This window comes from Tamandua tetradactyla, chromosome 12, assembly GCF_023851605.1.
Source record: "Tamandua tetradactyla isolate mTamTet1 chromosome 12, mTamTet1.pri, whole genome shotgun sequence".
NCBI lineage: Eukaryota > Metazoa > Chordata > Mammalia > Pilosa > Myrmecophagidae > Tamandua > Tamandua tetradactyla.
Window position 1 is genome coordinate 28,106,003 of NC_135338.1, and position 24,017 is coordinate 28,130,019.

At 43.0% G+C, this 24,017-nt stretch overlaps 1 protein-coding gene across 7 annotated transcripts in view; it reads right to left on the minus strand.

Moving 5' to 3' along the window:
- Positions 1 to 5,006: 5,006 nt before the first annotated feature.
- Positions 5,007 to 24,017, minus strand: part of SLC8A3 (solute carrier family 8 member A3) — a 167,646-nt gene continuing 148,635 nt past the window's right edge. For 2 of the 7 annotated variants that reach the window (XM_077122861.1, XM_077122862.1), the window contains exons 3-8: positions 23,609 to 23,715; positions 16,073 to 16,090; positions 12,060 to 12,184; positions 11,375 to 11,474; positions 8,935 to 9,210; positions 5,011 to 7,204 (exon numbers count right to left, since the gene is read on the minus strand). In XM_077122861.1, the coding sequence (XP_076978976.1) occupies positions 6,828 to 7,204; positions 8,935 to 9,210; positions 11,375 to 11,474; positions 12,060 to 12,184; positions 16,073 to 16,090; positions 23,609 to 23,715 (1,003 nt within the window). In that variant the 3' untranslated portion in view covers positions 5,011 to 6,827. Of the gene's footprint in view, positions 7,205 to 8,934; positions 9,211 to 11,374; positions 11,475 to 12,059; positions 12,185 to 16,072; positions 16,091 to 20,995; positions 21,100 to 23,608; positions 23,716 to 24,017 lie in introns of those variants that run through there. The other 5 variants (XM_077122869.1, XM_077122863.1, XM_077122864.1 and 2 more) reach the window with 5 other exon arrangements.

Below are 24,017 nucleotides of genomic sequence, written 5' to 3' on the forward strand. Positions count from 1 at the left end.
CTTTCTGGAACATTTCAGAGGCTGACAGCATGAGTGCAACTAATGTAAGGGACCATTATTGTGGGATGAAAGGGAATGAACATTTCCAGCATGTATAGTACTAGGTACTGAACACTATGGTCAAGCCTTGGAAAATGGTTCATTTAACCTCTGCAACACCTGTATTTTTAGATTAGGGAAACTAAATCTCAGGGAAGTAAAATCACTTGTTCAAAATCACATGACAGGTAAAAAATATTATGACTGGGATTCAAACAGAGTGCTGGAGACAAGCACCACCATGTGAAAAGCCAAAATGCAATACCTCAAGCATGGGCCCCCTAACAGATGACACATAAACATGTCTGCAGGGGCCAGGCAGGTCATGGGAATGAGAGAGGTGGGCTGGGTAGGGATTCTGGAGAACATAAACCTTAGTAACTCTATATGGGGTGGCTATTGGCCAGGCCACGTGGGAATGCCCATTCAGTGAGGTCAGAGAAGCCGAAATCTAGAATTTTACACAAAATCTTTCTGTTTTAAAATACTGATGACAATTCCAATTAAAAAAAAAAACACTGCATGAATCAAACACATCATGCTTGCTAGCCAGCAGGTTTTAAACTCTGCCCCATAGCCAGGGAAAGATAATTGATTGCATAAGGACAAAGCCAGAGTTGCTGATTATAGAAAAAGAATGAATAGGCATCAGGCATGATAGAAACAATTCCATTTGTGTCATATGCAGGTACAATAAAGATGATTAAGGAGTGATAGGAGTTACCAACTCCTACTGTTTTTTCACAAGGTAGGAAGGACTTGAGCTACAGCTGAAAGGACAGAGATTAGAAATTGGAAACTAAGGATTATGAGGAACCAGCATATTTTACCTTCAGTCTCCTTTCCACATTTTAATGAAAGAATGATGACTTCTTTTCAAGTTTATGAGTAAAGCTAATCTCATTTCTTATAAAGCCAGTCTGATTCCCCCACTTCTTTCTGAAAATGCCATAAATGTTACATGGCATACCTGTCAAAACAGTTTTTTGAGAGTCTTTTTTTCTTTTAGATACATTTTCTCAAGAAAATGGCTTTTGAATCACCTTTCCCTCCATTGTTAAATATCAGTAGTTAGGCTCCTCTACCAAATCATTTTATTGTAGTGAAATTTTCCTTTTGGAAGTTTCCACTAGTCTGCTCTTGGCTAGTCACTGGCAAATTGGTCCAGTCCAACTTTCTCTACAGGAAGCTCCTTGTTCAGTAAGGTAGGAGACAAAGGAGAGGAGAAGGGAATTGACGGAAGAAGGGAGAACCAGCTGCTGGCCAGCTTCTCCTGCCTTCCCACCCTGGGCACTGGCTACCCCTCTGTGTGGCTCTTTCACTGGATAGACCCCTCTAAGTCTGATTCTTTGTTCTCGTGTTTGCCAAGGGAGGTCATAATATTCTGGGTAGAGTTTGGATTTGAATCAGAAGACTTGTACTTGAGCCCTACCTCTTACTATCTGTGTGCTCCTGGGCAGTTATGCAACCTTTTGGAGTGTCATTGATAAAATGAGAATAATAATATCGATCTCTTATGGTTCTTATCAGACTCCAATTAAACAACTGTACATGAAAGCTTTTTGCAAACTGTTAAACTCTATGTAGACATAAGGCTTGCACGTGTCACTGTGAGACCAGAAATTGCTCCTGGCCATTGATGTTGATTGCCATTGATATCTATTTTGAACCACGGAAGGTTTATGACAGAGATACCTAACATTCACCCAAGATTCATCCTTCTGTACTATAGAATTGCCATTGGAAAGTGGTTGCCCAGCCAAGGGCTGTATCTCCCAGTCTTCTTTGCATTTAGGTTTTTAGACAGCTAGTTTTTAACGAGTGGAATATGATCAAAAGCGATAAATACCACTGCAGAGCCAGGGCAGTATGAAGTGAGTATGCCTAGTCTAATTTTCTTCCCATCTGCCAGCTGGATTTGAAGAGGACTGCTAGGCCCTGGGGGGTGGAAGAGTCACAAAATGTCAGTAACCATGTCCCTGAATGGAGTGGTGATCAGGAACGGCCTCACTGGACTCCTGTGCGACTGAAATATAAACTTGAATTTTGATAAGCCACTGAAATATTTATGACAGCAGCTAACATTACCATAAGTAATATGTGAGTCGAGGGGATGGGCATATTGTGGCTCAGTCAGCAAAAAGCACCAAAAGTGAAGATACACACAATAGCTGGGAGTACAGGCTACAAGGCCAAGGAATTGGTTTCTGTTCCCAGTGCCTGTGATATGCTGTACCTACCCCAAGCTCTCTCTGTCTCCTTTACAGCATCTGGGACATAGGGATAATTATGACTCTCCATGCCTCTCTCACAGATTTTTCTTGCAGTAAAGTTTGTAAATTACTTTGGAGCCTTCAACAAAACGACATTTTGACCAATGTTGCCTTGAAGCAAAACAAGAGATGGCATCGTGAAAAGCAGTGCGGGCACCAGGGATCTCTTTTGTAAGTTATTGTACAACAGCTAGAAGGAAAAGCCTGTTGTTAGGGATGGACTAAAATGGCTCAGAAAGGCTGATGCTCCAAATGATTCTAAAACATGGTGCAAGATGAAAGAAAGGTGCAAGGAAGGGAAGGTTGCCACATAGCCTGGTGGCTTGGAAACATGTTTCAGAGCCTGTAAAAGGGAACTTTGTAAGCTTTAGGAACATACACATGTCGTGTTAAACTGACCATAACTTCATTTTTGATAGTGATTAGATCTATAGGTCAGGAGACTTTTGTAGACGCTTGTAGTTTCAAAATATTATTGTGGACAAGAAATGAGGCTGCATGTTAGTCTAGTTTTCAGACATGTTTAAAAACTATAGCCTGAAATTACTAATGAAATGAGCACCTCAAGCTGATTAAGGGCTTCCGAATTGCAAAAGGTCTTCTACAATACCAAAGTCAGATATGGTTGACAGACAGTTTAATTATACACACACAGACACATGGGCATGCACACACACACATACTAGTTCAGTACATATTCTAGAATCTCAGTGCTAAAGTTAGAGGTAATGGACTTGAAACAGCATCTATTAAAACCTCATTTGTAGTTCAGGAAACTTAGATCCAGAGAAAAGTGACTAGTTCAAGACTTTAGAACTAGTTAATTGTGGCAGCTAGACTAGCACCCAGGTCTTCAGATTTCTGGGCTGTTCCTCTCAACCCTCCTCCTTATTCTGTATAGTTCATCACAGCTTCTCTCTTGGCAAACATCTGGATAACCCAGAAATGGCTTTAAAAAGTGGAGATATGAGCTCAAACAGATTTCAAGGTTTTCGTCTACTAATTTAATCAGCTAAAGGGCATTTTCCATTTATAACTTAGTAGATGGCAAGACACTAGGTTTTCCTCCTAGGGGAACCCTTCCCCCACCTGCTTTTTTGTATTGGTTTGTTTTGCCTATAAATACCATTGCTATTCAGTTGTCATCTTGCATGACAGGATGGTTATTCCTGATGCTGCTTTCTCAGCCTAATTGTTGGCCTTACGCTTACACCCAGTCAAGGCTTCAAAATCCACATTCCAGAAAGAAAAATGAAAAAAGAACCTTCAACATGGTCTGATAATATCAGTCCATTTGGCCTACAACTTTCTCATCAGCTCACTGCAGACAGCTTCAAATACTCAGCAGACAACACAAGTGCATGCACAGTTTTGATCCCAACTACCTCTATTCTTCTTGAACACTGTGCTCAAGACATCCCCAGCCATCACCATTCCATGACTATGCCATAACCTACTTCATCCCATGGTTTGAGCATGCCCTTCCTTCAATACACAGTTCCCTACCTCCCTACCCCAAGGTAAATCGCTATTGATCCTTCCTTCCAGATCCTTCTTACATTCTCTGGGAAGACTCTTAATTCTTCCAGGCCGAGTCAGTGTTCCTTCCCATTGGGTTCCCATGGTATTCTGTTTATGTCCCTTCTAGAGTACTCGTGGTACAAAATTGAAATTTCTATTTGCACCTTGGTGGTCAATATGTTTCATAGGCTTCTTCCCATCATTTAACTTTTGGAAAGGGCAATATTACGATGTAATAATTATTATGTAATTGCTACCTCCCCTCCTTACCTCGGTTGTCTGGACCAGGAGTGGACACCTAACACAAAGCCAGCAATCCATGGGTGCCCCAGCTTCTATAAATGATTCTGCCTTCTGGAATGGGTGCTTTGGGAATGGGGTATTAGTCACATTCTCTCAATTGAGAAATTGCATTCAGGGAAAGAGAAGGAAGTTCCAATTGGTAGTGGGGAGAGGAACTGTGAAGTCATGATATCATGAGAAAGCTGGTGGCAGTGCTGGGAAGTGTGTAAGAAAAGCAAAGCAGAGGAAGTTCCTTGGGAGACAGAGGAAGGGAATAGGCCCACCAGGCAGAAAGAAGCAAGTATATAGGAGACTATGTGGTTTGGGGGAGGTGGAGAGAGTGTTCCTGAGCATTTTCAAGCCTATGGCTGACTCTATGTTCTATCTTGAGTTCTACAAAATTGCCCCTACCAGGTCTTCACAGTATTGTCCCCTCTTTCCATTTCTTTGAACTAATTTAATGGGTTTCTGTTTCTTGTAACCCAAAGAGCTTTGATTAAAACAATTTTTGTCTCTTGTAAACTATGAGCTTCTTGAGGTTAAGGCCTCTGCTTGACTCATCTATATCACAAGAATGTAGCTCAATGCACAGAGGTGTCCAAAATATGTTTGTTGAATGAATGATGAGTAAATGAATGAATGAATATAGTTCTATTGATAGTAAACACAGGGCAATATTTTCCTAGCTGGACTCCTTCACTGCTGTGCCTTTCTACTTTAAAGAATTTTAATCATCAAAGCTCCAATACCTATGTCCTCTCGTCCTTCAAGTCCAGGTTTGACAGGTGGCATTTCCATGGGGATGATGAAGTATTTTTTGTTTAAAAAAAAAAAAAAGAAAAATCAGGTTTGGCATGTTGGCATCTAAGTGTGATAGAAGATGACAACTTTATCCCATATATTATCTGCTCAAGAAGAAACACAAGGTGGCCTCCTGGCAAGAGACATGGGGAGAAGCAAATGTATATTTAGAGAGATATCAATATATCGTTTTTATTTTATTTTTTAAAACCAATCCAACATTTCCACTGGCAACTGTCAAAATAGCTTATGACATGAGCACTGTTTCTTTTTTTGTTATTTTTTCTTAAAAAATGTGTTTAAAATTAAACAGGAGTTTTTAAATTTCTTTTCTCCCTTAAAAAATGTATTTATGTCAATGCAGAAAGCCTACAGCTCTGTGGGCAGTTCTGTGGTGGTTTTGTCTGTGTGTTTATTTATGTGTGCATGTTTTAAAGCCAGGTTCCCTCAAAAATTTGTTGAGGAAAGGTCTGTCGGGCATGGAAATCCCCTTTTCTATAAACCTGGGCTCCATGGGATTATGTCAACTCAGACTCCTCTTACCAGAACGAGAAATACCCTACAGGCTGGATGAAAGAACTTCATGAGGTTTAAAAACAAGCAGGAACATGGGAGAAATGAAGAATTCCAGTTCCTATCTTGTGAAAATGCTTTCAAAGGTGATCTGAGGCTCCAGGAGAAGTGGAAGGAACCCTTTGTGCATGAGTGTGTGTGTTTTAAAATAAATCTCTAAGTTCTTGTATTACATCAAGAAATGTAGTCAGCCCTCTCAGTATATTGCATTAGGAAGTGAGTGGGTGGTGGAGCTGACATTTCTCAGAAGCAATGACATTTTAAATAGAATCATTCCCCTTAAAGATCTCACTAGTTGGACATCTTTCTTCTGCCTCAGACACAGAGCCAGAGATACTCAAGAAGGCATATTTTGTTTCAGCCAGCTGCCCGTTGTCATCACATACCGTTCCTATTTTTTCCCCACATCTCCCACTTGGTGGGTTTTCCTGTAGAAGGATAAACAAATAGATATTGACACAATGAAACATACAGAATTGGGGGAAAGGCCTGGACAGGGAAGAGAACAATAACTTTGTGTTTTTGATAAAAGCATATAAAGCTTCTGCTCCTACCACAGCCCTGGTTCTTTAGTGCCCCGTGTAGGTATGCAAGCTTCCTTGCACCCAAGGGCCATCAATCCTCAAAGAGATTCAGAGAAATGAGGAAATGGGAACAGAACTCTGCTGGAGCCAAGAGACGGCTGTTACAGAGTGAGAGGGTGAGTGTCTGACAATGCATGCCTCTATCTGTCAGCTCCGGCCTTGAGAGCCTTCACATCACTTTTACCACTAGTTCCAGATAGAAAAGACCTTACAAGACAAAACAAAACAAAACAAAACAATAAACAAAGCCTGATGGCAAATGAATGCAGCCACACTAATGGTTACAATGAAAAGCGAATCTCAAACCAGCCTCATGGAAATGACTCATTTTCACACCTTGTCAGCTAAGTGAGAAAACAGTCATGTATCAAATTGGACAGACAGGAGAAACCTTGCCCCCAAGGAAACTAGAAGCAAAGGAATAACCAGAATAAGGTGGAATAGAAGGTGATGAAAGGGTCTGACCTTTGCTATGGGCTGGGGACATGGCAGAAGATGGAAAGGAGGTGGATTTGTTGCTGTCGTTGGTTTGTATTTAATTAAATACTGTGTAAGGTGGGTGTTTCCTCCATTCTGTTTGGTTAAGACGTTGCCCTTTCAGTTAGTCTAGGGCCTAGGTCAGATGAAGTTCCTGGGGCACGGGTCCTGATGCTGCCCCTCCATGGCCGCTGATCCTGGAGAGGTCACTGGTGGGGAGGAGCCAGATCTTAGGAGAAGTCCTCTGTCTGCCCAGCTCGAGGTCTTGTTCTGTGGCTCAGAACCCCTTGATGTAGCAATAGGCCTCCAGAGAGGCAAACAGTATGTAGAGGAGCCACAGGCTCACAAAGAGCCAAGTCGTGGCAAGCTTGCAGCTGCGAGGGCCACCAAGCTCCCCACCCAGGTGGGGCCGCCGGCGGTACAAGAGCACGCTGATGCAGACGAATGCAAAGATGGTGAAGAGGGTGACGGAGAAGGCCAATGTGCCCGCTGACACATGGAACTCTTGTCCCTGCAGGGCCCAGTAGATGGCAGCCACGGACCAGGCCAGGCCAATGCCCAGGAAGACGTTGACTGCATTGCTACCCGTGACATTGCCAATGGAGGCATCTGCATACACGTCCTGGATAGCAGCCGCTTTGCTGGCAAATGTATCTGGAAAAGGACAGAGACAAATGGAAGCTGGTAGGAGGGTGAGATGTGGGGAGTGGTGGGCCAGGCCCAGGGAGGACTTAGTTCAAGATGCAGCTCACGCCAGTGGGTAAGAGCCCAGAAATGAGAAGTAGGGGTTTGGGGGATACTCTCAGCTCTGTCAATAAACTGTGTGGCCTTGGGAAATCACTTCACTGCTCTGGGCTTCCAATTTCTCATCTGCAGGAGACTGGAAAATTCCTAAGGGCTCAATAAACCAAGTGGAGGCTTCATGTCCCTCGGACTACTTTTTTAGCAAGGGAAGTTTACTATTCCATAATATCTCCCTGAGGAACCTTGACATGCTGGGAAGCTGCTTGGAATAGGTGCCTGGTCTTAACTGTCATGTGGGGTATTCACTCACTTGACACAGACAATTATTTGGCAACACTTATGAGCTTAGCACTAAGCTAGGTGCTAAATTTATGGGGACGAAGGACATGCTGGAGAACCCAGGCTTTCTGGCAATGGTGGACTGTGGACTCCAGGAAGACAGGGCTCTGACTTTGCATTTCTTGCATGATCACAGGTCTTTGCAGGATGTTTGACTTAGAAGTTTGCACAAATTGTAAGCATTGGAAGGCCATCCAGCCCAACATGTATTTTTCAGTAAGGACAATAGGGCCAAAGAATATACCCAAGGTTATATAGGACATAGGAAGAGACTTGGCTCTAAAATTCTCATGGAAGGGTCCATTCCGTGCTATCACCTTATTTCAAAAGAGCTTCAGCCAAAGTCACTAAATTAGCTGGGTGGACTGTAGCACAACATTCTTAAAGCCCCTAATGCTGTCAGCTGCTCTCAGGATTTCAAAGTGTCCCAAGTTATCTCCCTGCCCAGCTTGCCTCAATGCTGCACATTTTCTCAGCTGTCCCAGAGAAAACCTCCTGCCATTTCTTGCTTATGACATTGCTTCTTTGTTTCTGATTCTCTGCTATTACTTCCCATGTCTGTTCCTTTTCCAAGGGGCTGTTCCTTTTCCATGATCTCTGTCCTTTCACGTCTAATAGTTCAGGGGTTTCAAGGTCTGGAGAACAGAGATCACACGGTATCTCCTCCACAAAGCTTTCTCTGATCGATCCATCTAATTTCCTACCATCTGATGCTTTTCCATTATCGTCAAACCTCTTGCATCACTGATGTACAAATAATCCCACTGATTTGTGCTGAGGTTTTAGGAAGATTTTCCCTAGGGCTTGATGTAGGTTCAGTGACATCTTCAAGCAATTTCATCTTCAGCCTCTCAGAGACTAGTTGTCGGGGGAAATGGAGAGTGGACAACATGCATACTCTTTGAATTCCATTATTTGTGGCCTAGTCATATAATGTAAAGGTTAAGAAATTGGACTATTTCTTAGGCAGGCAGCTTGGTCTCTGAGGGCCTCAGTTCCCTCAAATTTCAAGTTAGGATATTAATTGCTCCTATGTAACAGGCTTTTGGTGAGAATTACATGGGATAAAAAATGTAAATTATATAAACTACTTAGCATAATATGGCATCTGGCACATCAAAAGTGCTCAATAAATGCTGGCTGTCATTGTTAATATTATCATTAATCTCTTCGATTGACTATTGTGCACCTAAAGGGCAGAAGTTTGTTGAGATGGTCAGGAAAATGATGAAGAAGAGAGTGTGGTAGTCATTTGAACCAGGTAATATTGCCTTTACAAACCCAAGCACCCTCACTCTTACCTGGCACAGAGGTACCAAATGCCACAAAAACAACAGCTGTGACCGAATCCTTGAGGCCAATGGTACAGCCGAAGTGGGAGGCCAGGTCCCCGATGATGGCTGTGAGCATGCCGATGATGAGAATGGAAACCACGAAGCAGGCCCAGCCGTGACAGTACTCTGTTGGGGGCACGCAGGCAAACAGCACTTTCCAGAAGACCGTCAGGAAGTGCATGACATAGTCAAAGCAGGATGGCAGTCTCTCCTCGCCTGACTCATCCTCATCCTCATCTCCTGCTGGAGGCAAGACAAATGGGCCCAGGAAAGGGCAGCAAGGTCAGATCCTCAGTCATAAGAACCCCCAAGTCCAATCCCAATCATGGGCATGATCAGCTGGAAGGGACCCTGGCTCTCTTGTGGGCAGCTGGTGAGGGCAGGGCATGGGCACCAGAAAATAGTGAGAAATGCCATTAGCCAGTTTGAATGCAGGGCACCAAGGGAGAATGGGAGAGAGAGGACAGAAGGAATAAGTAAGAGAAGTGAGAAAGAGATTAGGAGATAGGATGGGAGAGAATAACAGAAACAAGACTGTTCAGCTTGTGGTGAAGAAAGAAAGGAGGATGGAACAGGCTGCATTTAGTTACCTATGTGTAAAAATATGAAATCACTCTGTGTGCTTACTCTTCACTGGACACCAGAAGGACCCCTCTCTAATTTTCAGACCCGACTGGAAAAATAACCATCTTGATTTTGGTCATTATCCATTCCCAGAGAAATGGCTGTCATTCCAGATCAGGCAATCATACCAAAGATCTGCTGCCATCCTCCAGATATCCCATGGGACAGAATGGGCATGGGCCCTGTTTGCCCCTGCCAGGATATTTGGGCAGAGTTGCCCATTCAGCAGTCCAGGAGGAGAGGATGTACTGAGACAGGCTGGCGTCTGGTCAAGGGCACCTCCTGCAATGTTTTAGCATAACTGGTGGAAGCTGGGTTTCTAAAATGCAGGAGTGAAGATGGGTTCTAATTCCCTTTCACCATGAAGAAAAGCTTTAACTGGTGGTAAATTGGTTCTTTAACATCAGCTCCCTCACTTGTAGAAAGAGAGGGGTAGATGAGGTGGCCTATATTCCATTTATTGTCTCTTTAGGGACAAAGTAAGTCATCAGAGGGGAAAACCGGGAGGATCTGAAGCAGGCCATGTGAAAGTGGGGCATCAGCAATAGCAGCAGTGGTGAACCTCTCTGCATGGCTGTACTTTTGTCTTGCTCTGGGGCTTCGGGAAAATGACCCTGTAGGTTGCTATGACAACAAAACCTCATGAAAAAAAGACAAGGCCAGTAGTGCTCTCTGTTTACTTTTGCTACAAGGCAGTCCAAGGAGGCTTTGGTGGTGCCAAGAGGCAATGCTGGTGGTGGTGAGGAGACACTTTCCATCCCCCTCCCAACCATTTTTTTAGGCCTCTAGTGCTCCTGGCTGTGCTGTGGGTCACCATGTGCTAGGAAAAGGTTGGAATCATCCAGGGTGGGGGTTTGTCAGAGAGTCAATGCAGAGCATTTTATAAGCTCCTGACTCCCATAGCACTAAATATGAACTGTTCCTCATTTTACAGAAAAGGGGACCAAGTTAATGAGAGGAAGGAATGATGGAACTGGAGTTTATTCATTACTAATTTTGTACCAGACCCTGCATAATACAATACCTTTCTGAGAAAGATAGTAATAATCTCCTTTTTGGATGAAGAAATTGAGTCTCAGAGAGGTTAAGTATCTTGCTCAACTTGCCCAAGTTCACAGAGCAGAATTGGGATTTGAAAACAGAAGTGACCACCAACTCTAAAATCTATGCCCTTTTAATTACCCCATGATTCTTTTCCAAAGGGTAATGGGTTGAATAGTGTCCTCAAAATGTATGTCCTCCTACAGCCTGTGAATGCAATCTTATTTAGAAATAGGGTCTTTGCAGGTACAATCCAGTTAAAATGAGGTCATACTGGAGTAGGGTGGACCCAAAATCCAATACGTTGGTGTTCTTCTGTAAGAAGAGGGGAATCTGGTCACAGACACACAGGGAGAAGGGCAAGTGGCATCAGAGGCAGAGATTGTAGTAATGTGCCTACAAGCCAAGGAATGCCAGAGTGCCAGCAAATACTGAAAGTTAGGAAGAAGCAAAGAAGGATTCTTCCCTAGAACCTTCAGAGGGAGCATGGCCCTGTCTATATTTTGATTTAGGACTTCTAGTCTTTGCAACTGTGAGATAATACATTTCTCTTGTTCTAAGTCAATCAGCTTGTGGTGCTTTCTTGAGCAAACCTAGGGTACTAATATAAAGGTGACACAGTGAAACAGGTAAACATCTTGGACTAGACCCACATCCTTATTGATATGGGTCATGTTCTCTCTTCTCAGGTGGCGCCTTCTTCTCCCAGCAAGGCCAATCCCTGTCTTGAAACCATTCTTACCTGCGCTGACAGTGATGGCCTCCATGAACTGGTCCCTCCAGGAATGGGTCCCCACAACCAAGGCCAGGTTTGTCTTCTTGATCAGTTTGTCCACTGTACTCTGTCAGCGAAAGAAAAACTTGGAATCATGAGGTTAGAATGTTCAGAACCATTGAGGAGTCTTGTGCTTCAAGGGACTAAAAGATGACATATTCCAGTAGACTCCACATGGGTTCTGATATATATTGGGTTGGAATGGGCATTGGAATGGTCTTGGTTCCATTCTTCTGGGGAAATCCTATTTGTTTTCTTCGGTTGTGATTTATGACATTAGATAGTTTAAAGTAATGTACTAGAGACTAACAAACGATGATGTCAATAAACCTTGCCCCATAGTAGTGAGTTTTAGTAGCTTCATTTAAGGAATACAATTAAATAATAGTGATGTTACGTTTGGGGGCTTTCTAGCTCATTTCTTTCATATTCTAGTTTATGTTTTCTCACAATATTTGTAAGAAGTACAAATGGCCAGCACTATTTTTCCCTTGTCACAGATGTGGAAACTGAGGCCTGAGGTGGGGTTGGGGGTAGGTGATTTGCTGTTTCAACTTCATATATTCAGTGGAGAAATTGGAATAAAACTCCAGGTCTTCTGCCTCCCTCCCCATTATTATACTATCCAATTAAACCTCGCTGATGATCTGACCTTGAACTCATATGACTCTTCAATGATGACCTCTAGTTTGGGGTGTTCACCCAATACGGGCTTTCCCATCTCTGCTATCCTTTTGGCTTCCTCTTCCTCCACAGTCAGCTTCCTGTCTGTCACCTCTGCAACAAAATAAAATCAACTAGCTTTAGCACACTCTCCATTCTCTAGGATGTATAGCTCAGAGTATTGAATATAGTTAGTGGGCACAAAGCAAACAACTCCTGGGACTGGGGACTTTGTGTATTATTTAGTACCTCTTTCTATGAAATGCAGAGCTCTTTATGATGACCAAACCATCAGAGGGTTCCTTGTAGGCTGTGATATGCATTCCTCTTTCTGACTCGAAGGCCTTCCAAGAAATAACACCAACTGAAGTCCCCAAGTCATTTGGTGTGATGTTAGAGGAGTTAGGAACAAAAGCCAAATCTCTTGACCTTCAACTATTTTGAAATGTTGGGCCTGTCTATTCAATTACTTCATGTAATAGTTTTGGGTGGGAAGTACAGAAACAGATTTTATCCAAAAGAGAATGTCTTCTAGTTAACATTAACATCTGTCTGGAACACTGTTGGCATCATCTAATGTATAAAGGAGGGAGAGGAGATGTTTCCAGGAATATCTACATTTCACACACACAACTATCAACCTCATAATGAGACATTTGGAAGAGTTCCCTAAAAATTTGTGGATCTTCAATGAAAGATCCCTTGGATTTCTATAGGAACCAGGCACATTTCCTCCAGAATACAAATAGTTGTTCATAAACAAAACAAGAGAAACCTCCTCCTTTACTTTCTCTTGAGGCATTCCCTGTGTTCATCAGCATCTTGACTCATTTACCAATGGTGCCTTCTCATGTTGAACAGCTAGGGAATTTTTCCACTTCAGCTGGTGAGTCCATTTTAAGACCACTTCACCATGAATGCATGTTTTCTGGATTAGAGTGAAATAGAGATTGAATCTTTTTATTCCCCTTTGATTAGAAAATTGCTTTTGGCAGACTGTTTCTTTCAGAGCTCATTTAAACATCTTCCTATCCAAGTCCACATTCTCACATGCAATTAATTCTTTTATTCTGCTCCTTAATTGCTTTCATTCCACACAGCACATCTCCTAAAGGATTCCTTTATTCCTTGGATAATCTCAAGGACAAAATGGGTCAGATGCCAAGAAGATCTTCTTTACCCTCCAGCTTGTGAATTGGTGAAGTGAGGGGAGGGGTGAGACTCCTGTTCTTGTCACAAGGAAAGGAATTCACTGAAAAGACTATTTAGCCTTGGATGTAGGTTAATAAGCGGAGAACCTTATATTTAATATAAGGATTTTCTTAGTTGGTCTGAATGAAGATGGTAAGAGTGTGTGGTGCATTCTCGAGCTGGCTGTTTTATTCAATTTCTGGCAGAAACGCAGAAGGCAATCCCAAAATGTCTGGGAGCTGTCCATGGTGCTTCCCCTTTCTCGTGCTGGTGACCGCTTTCAGAAGTAGGGCTAAAGATCCAAGAGCTAGGTCCTCTTGTATTTTTCCAAATCAACAGACACTCTCTATCAGCCTGATTTCATTTAATCCATGGAAATTGAGTGTCTAGCTAGCTAATTCTGAAAGTAAAGAATACAGGATTCGTACAGGGCTCTGGTTATGAGCCCAGAGATCCTAGAAGCCAGATTGCAAGCCACTCCAAGAAAAAGCTTTTGGGACAGACTTATAGGTTCCTTAAAAACATGAGTACCCTTTTTCTCTCATTGCAGATTTTGGCACCATCACACCATGCCTATCCTAGTGATGACAGTGTTATTCCGTTCCTCCCTTCTCAATTCCCCCATGTCATACTTTACATCTGCAACAAGAACCCTATACCAATATAATGAGTTCTCCAGGGACATGTAAATGTACCTATCTAACTTCTTGTCTAGCTATCAATCTATCACTATATCCATCTGGCAGGATTATTGATCTACCTATTGACATGTTCACCTTTGTGGTGACAGTCTGTTCTTCCATCTAGCTTTCTGCAAAATCTCAGTGACAAATAACCAATCCTATATTTTCAGATCTTTCACAGCCCCACAGAGGCACTCCATATATAATTGTTAACTTATTGATTCATATGCCTTTAAAGAAAATCTGATTTAGTGTCTTGGTTTGGAAGTAATTCCTCACTTTTTCTCTTTTTATAATGATCATATCTTTAAATTCAAATTAAGTTATTTTCTTGAGAAGCGATAAGTCTTAAACCTGAAAGGCCATAGTGATTATGATCACTAACCTATGTGACTGTTCAGCATTTCAGGTAAACTGAATAATTGGCAGGTGATCTAGATATTAGGTTGATGTGGAGATAGTACTAAACAAACTCTAAGGTGCAGGAATAGAGAGAGAAAAAGAGGCAGGGAAGGAGATAGGAAGCATATGAATGAATAGGATGGAATATCAAACAAAAATTGGAAGAACAAAGTGCTTTCCAGGCCAGATAAGAACAGGTTGCAGTGAAGTCTCTACTGGCATATTCAAAGAGAAGTAAAGGCGATTGACCTCTCTCCAAGGCCCTTAAATCTGGTGGTATAGTTCGGAATGAACATATTTATTCTCCATCTCTCACCACCAAGCCTAATTGATCAGGTTTTCCAGTCTACCCAGGAAAATTAGAACAAAGATTTGAGGTTCCCAGTAGACTTAAAGCCTAAACAAGCCTAAATGAAAGATTTGCAGATTGAAGGCTCTAGGAAAACACACCCTCTCTTTCCATTTTAGTTTTTATTGTTTTTGTGAAAATATATTAAAAGCATAAATAAGCTCAAATTAAATCACAATATTTTTTGTGTGTATATGTATTTGGCTGGGGGTGGGGGGAAGGAAATAAGAGTTGGAACAAAGAAGCCCAAATACCTTCTCAGGGAAGATGATGAATGAAGTAGAAAGGGAAGAAACAATGGCAGGAAATCAATACAGTGGGGGAACAGTGGGAATACATGCAGTTGAGGGTAGCTCTTATTCTCTTGGTATAAAAGAGAAGCAAGATCCATGGAAGCTGGAATAACTTTTTTTCCCAGAAAGCAAAAATGTAAGGGTTGCCTATATTTTTCATTTCAGGCTCCAAAAAAGCAAATGTACTTATTATGGACACCGCTTCTTCCTAAACCCAGTGTGTAGCCCTTAGGTAATTTTGAATATCAGTGAAATCTAGAAGACATTTTGCCTCTTAAATTTCTTAACTTTTTTATGTGTTCAAAGAATTGATGAAATGTAAGATGTTGTTTTAAAATACATCAAAACATCTTGTATTGCCTGCTCTGCCTGCAACAAGAGTATTGTTGGACAAGCTAGAAATTATTTCCTATCTGCTCCCAAAGCTGGATGTTGTTTATGAGTGGATACCACACATGGAAGCACATTCCCAATGTAGGTATATGTCCTACATGGTATCTAGATTCTGCATGAGGATCTCTCCAAAATAAATGACCTTGAATTTTTATTTCCAGGAAGAACATCACCCCCATCCTAACATTCTAATTCTTGTTATTTGTGGCATGTGATCTTAAGAGCCAATGACAAATGAACAAAACTTCTAGCAATTTAGGTCTCAGCTGTGATGAAATCTCCAGGGTTAATAAAATTCCAGATTCTTTCAAAATTGCTTTTCCTATCCTTATAGCAGCTCTTGATTATTTTTGTTGGACTCCTCTGACTCTCATCCTCTCTTCCCCCAAAATATGAGATAAATTAAGACTCAGGAAAAGTCTTGAACCCACAACCTCTTTGATAAGTTTCATTTCTCTTCCTGATCCCAGAGAGGTCCAGTTATTCCTTTACCACATCAAGCGATGGAAATAGTGCTCAGAATTGTGTATTTCCTAATGATTTCTTAAAAGCGGTGAAATAAGCCAAGTCTTTGGGAGAACTTAGGTTCGCTAAGCCCACAAGTCCTATTAAATAAATCCAAGATCATTGGTCTTAAATTAAATGATGACATTGGCAAGAAGTGGAAAAGAGGGGGCAAGACACCTCTTACCTGGAGACAACAGGAGCGCTGTTTGCAAATGGGTACCAGACAAGAAAAAGAAAGAAAAGGAAAGAACATTAAGTTTCTGTCTTGAAAGTATCCCAGGCTTTGTGGTTGCTGGCAGTGTAAGGAAAGCAGTGAGCTTAGTAGGTGAGAGCTCTGCAGCCACATGCTAAAGGCAGCATCGAAGCATGCGCAGCAACAGCAGCAAGAGGTAGGAGCAGCTGGACATGCTGCCGTGCACCAAGGTTCTGCAGTTATGAGAACTTTCCCCCACACCTTCCCTGCGACCCTGAGGGCTAGGGATGGAGGACTGAAAATGGGGGAACCAAGTGTGTGGGGCAGAGACAAAGTTGCGCATTTGTGATCTTCTAGGGCATCAGGTAAATATATCTATTCTGTAAAGAAAGAGCGAAAATCCAGTTAGCATGAAAACTGTGTAGGCTGAAACCCTCTAGAGTAGTTGGTATATCAGTAGCGAATATGACTCTGGAGCTTGAATGGGATTTTCAGGACACTGAGTTGTGACGTATAAGAGTGGAACAGTACCCAGGTCCATGTATTCTATCCGAAGGTCATAATCCGCCCACGTTCAGCTTCCCAGTACTCATAAAATTCCCATGGCCACAAGTGGCCTCCTACCTACCATATGGGCCAGAACTTTAATTTCCCCTTTAAAATGGCCTAATGCAAAGGTAAGTCCTGCAGAATGTTTTCTTGAATGGTTTATCTTTTTATAAACTTATCCTGGAGGTCGAACTACGGACTCATCCTTTTTTGTATCACTGGTGCCAAGCAAAGTGCCTGAACTTAGTAGTTGTTCAGTAAAGATGTGCTGTTGACTGCTTATCTTAGCAACTGCCCTTCCCATAGATCCTATGGTGCTGCATCTCTGGATGGTGGTCTTTTTGTTCCAGAAAGTGTATGCTAAATCAGAGTTTATATATTCTGGATCAAAGAGACTGTCAAACCAACAGCTATACATGGACAGGAGAGGACAAATATACAATTCCTACGTAGACTGGAAAGCCTGAGTAAAAGAAATATCCAGCACAGTTTGACTCTCTCCTATTTTTCCCTAGCACCTGATATGTACTTATGACAAACTCTCTCAGACTTTAAGATCTCTAAATAAAAAATTCTTGGGACACACCACATTATCATCTCAATGGTGTATTATTCCAGCCCATCACTTCTTGGCTGTCGTCAGATAAAGGTCTGGGAATATCCTGCATGACTCTTGGTGCAGCTGGTGACAGATGGGGATTGCTGAGAAAGGAGGGGGTGAGGGGTTGTAAATTGTTTCTTCTAAGAATCTCTAGGAATGCAGCTCAGGCCTGAGATTCATCATCCCACAGTCAATCACTGAAGACACATGAGGATCCAGAATCTATGCAGTATAATAAACAAAATGAACAGGAATTTATTTTTTCTGGTATGTTCCATCTAGTATTCCAAGGTAATAACGGATCAGTGGATCTCCTCACTGCAATAAGATGGACAGATAGTGAAATGGATCTCCTCACTGCAATAAGATGGACAGATAGTGAGCATGAGAGATTTTTCATTCTGCTCTTTCTTTAGGTCTGCATGGAGGAGCCCCCCCGGATGCAAGTTTCAGAGATACCAACATATCAGTGCGCTCAGTAGGCCAGACAGGGCAGCTGTTCCCAAAGGGTGCCCCCTGTCCTGCTGTTCACTCAGGCTTCCTTCCTAACACTCGGCTCTTCCCTAGAGCAATGAAAGGGCTTGCAGTCAGCCGGAATTGCATCATCTTCTAGTCACTGCCTCCATGAATCTGAGACTTTCCACTCAGCAGTTAAAGATGGGGCATGAAATCCAGGTAGGTCAACTTTGAGTGACACAATACTTTGAAGACATTTTTTCCTGCTGCTGCTGGTAAGAGAAGCTGGAGCTCAACCTCTCCCCATGTTGATTCCCAGGGTCAAGTAAGAATATTTATCTCTTCTCAGACATTCCAGGAACAAGCAGGAAACAGCATAGCTCTGTGGGTGATTTGAAGCAGTTGGGCAGCTTGTCAGGGTGAGTCTGTGGATGTGGAAATAGGAGCAACAACCAGACCCCATTCTCTGTGGGGAGTGCTTTCCCTTCCACCCGAGGCTTCCAGTGTCCAGGCCAGGCTCCATCTTCTACCCTCCAGGGGTTACTCCTGGTAGCTGTGTTTCCTATTTCATTTTCTCTTTTTTTTCCCCTCCCCAAGCTTGTCCAGAGCTTTTAACCTTAACTTTGAAATATGTTTTGTTTGCCAAGAATAGAATCTTGCATTTAAAATCCAGTTCTTTTCAAAATGCAATTGTCATTTTGGCCATGCAGAGACTTTGCCATTCAGAATTACAGAGACTCTCCCATGTAACAGTGATAATGAAAAGCAATTTCCACTGTACAGCCTCTCACTATGAGAACAGCAGGGAATTCTGGAAATCAGGATGAGTTTTCATTCGATTCTGAGTATAGACAATCAAGTTTTATGACCTTTCACCTTATGGTCTGATGCCAGAATATGGGAAGAATTGAAGAAACTGAAAATTAATCCCATAGGTAACAGAGCAGGAGGCCAGGAAACTGACACAGTTCCTATTGGCACATTCCGCCCTGGCATCTCGGACACACAGGCCATATCACACAGGTAGTGTGCTCAAATCCTAGTCTTCTCACCCGCTCTCTTCCCCAGGTCTAGAATACACCAGGACTTTGCTGATATTTCCTTGGAAAATAATCCAATGAAAAGTAAAGGTGCCCTCAAGTGGGGACCAGCCGTATGCACTTGATTTTGGCCAGGTAGCTTGTAAAGCACAGGCTTATCTTAGGCTTATCTCTGTCCTGTTTTTGGCAGGGCTTTTTTGAAGAGGCAGAAAAGAAGAGACTCCTTACTAGTGAGATAAAGGCATGAATGGATTCCCAATCCCTTCCTTTCGGTCTGGAACCACAGCCTCCCTTCAAGCTACCCCATATGATCCTTTGTGCTACTTTCATCTGAATCTAAGTAGCTGGGACTATAAAAATTGATTAAGCTGGATTACAATGGCTTTGGGCACATGCTAATCCAATCAACAATGAAGATGCTGAGTAAATGCACAAGAAACGTGGGAATGAAGTAGAGAAGGTGCTGAGACAACTTCTGAGAATATTCTTGATGGCAGGAACAGGAGGTTTGGCAAGAATACATTCTGAGAAGCAACAGAAGCAGGATTTTCTCTTTCTTCTGGCACTCTCAGGCTAATGGCAACATCTTATTATGTGGGCATGGAGAGGAAGAGCAATGGAAGATGGAGGAGGTTTTTTCCTTTAGAGCACCAACTGTGTCTGAACCAGTGAGAACATAGAAATGGTCAGCTCTGCAGAGAGAGTCCCCAGCAGATAATGAAAACTAATCAGTCATATTGCACTGACAAGAAGACCTGTAAACGAGCCTCTGGGGGTGTAGTTGCTGAATCTCTTAAATCTGTCCTTGAGGAAAAGCCCTTATGCTGCTCCTGGCCATAGGAGTATGAAGTAGTTGCAGAATAATGATTCCTTGTTGACAACCAGATGAGTTTCACTGCTCTATCTTCCATTAAGCTCTCAGCAGTGTATCTCACCTGAAGGGGGTATGAGGGTATTTACCAAGAACACCTTTACCCCTCCCCACATTTATTCCTTTCACACTTTCAAAGTAGTGGCTTCCAATAATTTCTTTCAGGGGAAGAATTTCTTTCTTACAAGTTTTTACATGCAACCCTGGTTGCAACCCTTAAAGGTGCAACCCTGGTAGATATTTCAAGTTGAATGTCTTGAGGAAGGAGGAGATGAGGCCACTTCTCTGGTGTGGGATGAGGGTTATCATAGGACCTGAGTGATATGCTCATTTGTAGATGCCAAGGAAAGATAGGCTTCAATGAGTTGTCCAAAGCCTGTTTCTCAGGGATCAGCACCAACTGTGCAGTTTATAGATTCTTTTCATGTTGGAAAATCCCCAGGTCAAAACTCTGTGCCTACCTTATGTCAGTCCTTTACTGGCTAGAGGACTTCCATACCTGGAATTACTTCTTTCCTTTTGAAGTCTCTTAATTTTCCACTTTAGAGGCTGCATTATCTCAAATAGCCTGAATAAGGTACCCTACCTTGGGCCTGGGGACAGGAGTAGAATGGAATGGGGTGCATGCCGAGGGATGGAAGAACAACTCAGGATTCCGGATCGCATGACTACTTCAGAATCCAACTCTCTCCATGGCCTCTGACAATTGTATCCTTTTCCATGCTATGGTCTACCCAACTGTGAAATAGCCAGATAATACACTTACCTCCACGAAGCGCAGAAGTGCCTGTGGGCCACTCTGCAAGTGAATAACCTGCCAAGCACTCAACAGAAGTTGGGGAATGCAGCAGAAAACTGTCAAAGCATCATTGCAACATGAGCCCCAACCACCATCCCAGACCCACCCATATTCCATCCAGGTTAGAAAGTGAGGGGTGGAAGGGTAAGAAGGCAGAGAAGGGGCACAGGCATGCATCACATCCTTTTCTTCTCCTCTCCACCACCAAGAAGGAGTTTGCCCAGTTACAGGTTATAGTGTATGAAGGCGTAGAGGTGGTGGTAGGGGCAGGGTGCAAGGGACAGTGCTAATTGGATAACTGGAGCAAAACATGGGAAATAATTCATAAGAGTAATGAGGAGTTGAGGCTGCAGTGCTGCCCATAAGGTGGGAAAGGAGGACTGGAAATAAGCTAAGGCTAAGATGGCAGAGATGATACCGAAACAGGGTGAGAGCGAGAATACAGGAGAGAAAGGAATAAAAAAAGTCTGTTGGTCAAAAGGAGAAAGGAAGAGAAGGGAAGAAAAATGGGGCAGAAAAGATACAGTTGCTTTTGTTTTCTGTTACTTTTCACTTTGTTTAAAATTTTTCTTTTTTCTTTTTTTAAAGAATCTCACACCTGATATTCCACGTTCCATCCATTTCGGTTCACCAAGGGCAATGAAGAAATTCTCTTGCCTTTCGTATTCCTCCTCATCTACTATTTTAACCCTTATGGTTTTCCTGTAGGGACAACAAGAGAGAGAGTGTGTCGACTGGGAGGGTTAATTGGTTGGCCATTTGGAGCACAGACTTTAAAATCATTCCCCATCACTCTCGGCACATGCAGCCCAGGCCCACCATGGTGGCTTTTGGTAGAACTAAGGTGGATTGTGTTGTTCTGACATGTTTTTTTTTTAAAAATGGTCATAGTTTTTCTTATCTCCTTGGTCACAGTTGTTCTCATGGGTGAGAGGGAAAAGGAGCCAGGAGGTTAGGAAGGGAGTAGGAAGAAAGAGGGGGAGTGGGCGATGGTGGGGAGGAGCTATTTTAGAGCCTGTTGATGGTTAGGAGGGAATGTGTGGGGTGGCAAATTCTACTGGCTGTCACATGGTAGCGGTGGTATTTTGCCATTTCTTTGGGCAGTGGGCAAAGCACTGCCCATTGGGAGTGACCCCAGACACTTCATAGCAGAAAACGTGGTCAATAGAACCCAGAGACCCTTGTCCCTTTTCTCACATGAGCTTCATAAAGAAAACTTTTATGAGGAAGGGAAACCAAAGAGAGAGAGAGAGGCAGAGGGAGGCAGAAGGAGGCAGAATTCTATTCTCTTTCTTGTCCTTTATCTCTAAGGCCTTCAATGGGGGGAATTAAAAAATATATATATACGGTATTCACCACAATATGAAATAGGTGTCTTTTAGTATCTGCAGTGGATGCACCCCTTAAAACTGTGAAGAAAATTAAGTAAATCAAATTCTAAATCTTATTTCGGCTTCTACCATATAAGGGTGCTATGTTCCAAGCCTGGTTTCCTCAAATACTGATTATCATGGGTCTGAAGGACAAGGTGATGGAGGTTTCTGTTCATCTCTGGGTAGCTCAACAAAACATGCCTTAAACAAACAAAACCCATAATGTCTTTTAGAAATAAATCACTCAGGGAAGCAAAATTTCCGTAAAAATCACTCCTCTCCAAAGTCTTGCCTGAAGTTGGCTCAGGCCCATCATCATATGGAGAAGTTGCTATCTGGACCTGACTCTCCCTATGAGGCTACTTCTGGCCCTTCACTGGATAACACTGGTGGTCACTAGTGAGCACCAATTATTCTCTGCTTGTGTTCTTAATCTGGGACCTAAAAGCTCTCTAAGGGGCAGAAAAGATGCTAAGGAGAAATAGCCAAAATGTCTCCTTGGGTCCTCGGATCTTCCTATTACATACCCAAGATGTGCTCAGCTTTGTGATCTATAAAATAGTAGACTGATCTGAGGTAGCTCACTGCTGGGTAAAAGATTTGCAGTGCACTAGCATCGTGCATGTGTATTTTACAAGTACACTTTTTTGGGTGATGCTTCTGGCATTTTTTTTTCCCACCTTTGCATGCCTTGCTCTGTGGACAAAAACAAAGCTTGCTGATTGCCAAGAAAGCATTTTCCAGGATTTTCTCTCCAAGGTCTAGATATGGAAACCTGGAACTGTGAACAAGAGGTGAGCCTGGCCTGTTTTCCCACTGCAGGGACCCTGCTGATGGGTGGGAGTAGGGCAGGCTGCGACCCAGATAGGGTTGGAGGGTCATGATCAGTGGCTAGGCCAGGGAAGGCATGCTGCTCCAGGAATCGCAGCTCCCTCCCACTGTAGGGCCTGTGTAGGAGAGGATTTTTCTAAATTGCCCTCTGAAGACCTGGGATGGATGGACTCATTTAAGTTGAAGGTGAAGGTTCCATCTGTTCTGAGAAATTCCCTGGATTTCTTGGAGAAGCTTCTTCCCAGGTCAGGTTCTTCTCTCCTACTGTTCTTATTCTCTGTCTCCACATTTAGATGCTCTTAGGAAAAGTAGGGGGTGGAGTAAGCCAGTCTTTGATCTAGACCTGTAATTCAAACCTGTACCTTTAGCTCTATCAAGGTCAAGGAGAAAAATATGCCTTATTGGTAGGGATGTGCCTGATGAGATGGCTTCTAAGGCCTGTTTTGGGGAGTAGGGTGAATCACAAATAGAACCAAAATCCCAGTACAATGATTCCCCACTTCCAGGTACCATAAACTTAGCCCTGAGAATAACTGCCCCTTGGAAATCTGTGCTGAAAGCCTGTGTCAGTTTCCTGTTGCTGTCCTCCTGCCCGATGCTGTGCCATCTGGCCTTTTTCTTTCTTGAAGACTAAGCCATTTGGGAGAAGCAGGGAAGAAGTGTCATATAAGATACTCCCGGGGTTCTGGCCAGCCCCTTCTCTCTCCCTCTCTTCCCATCTCATTTGCCCATCCCACAATCCACATGACCATCGGCAATCGAGCCTCCTCTCATGGATACCATGTGACGAGCTGGCAGGTGTTAGGACACAGCTGGGAGCAGAGACCAGAGAGAGGAAAGGGAGGGTGAAAGAAAGAGTCAAAGGAGAATAAGAGAGGAAACAAGGGAAGGGAAACCAGAGAAGTAGAAGAAAAGAGAAGGAGAAGGAGACGAACAGATTGGAGAAAGAAAGAAACAGAAGAGGAAAGAAAAATGTTAACGTTAGTGCGGAGGACAGGGTACTACACCTTTCCGAAAACTCATATCCACCATGCGGGGGCCCATCATCTCAATGAAGTAATTCTTGTTTTTCTCATACGCCTCATCATCAATTACCTTGATGTGAATTGTTTTGCTGTGGATGGAAAGATACGTATCATAAGCAGGGGGCAGATGGCAAGGTAGCCAGGAGAAGACACAGGAAGAGAAGGAAAAAATGAGAAGATCCAGAAAGGTCAAAGTTTGCCCCAACACGGCAGAGGCGTGGAGACAGCCGCTGCCCCAGGCCCCCTCCAGCCTCCCTGGGCAGCTCCTGGGTTATCTGTGGTGTCATAGCAGGATTACCATCGAAGACTGGAAAGAGCTCAGGCTTTACGGTCAAAGGCTCTTGGTTGTATGCTGGGCATGCTGTATTTCCTTGGGAAAATCATTTCACAA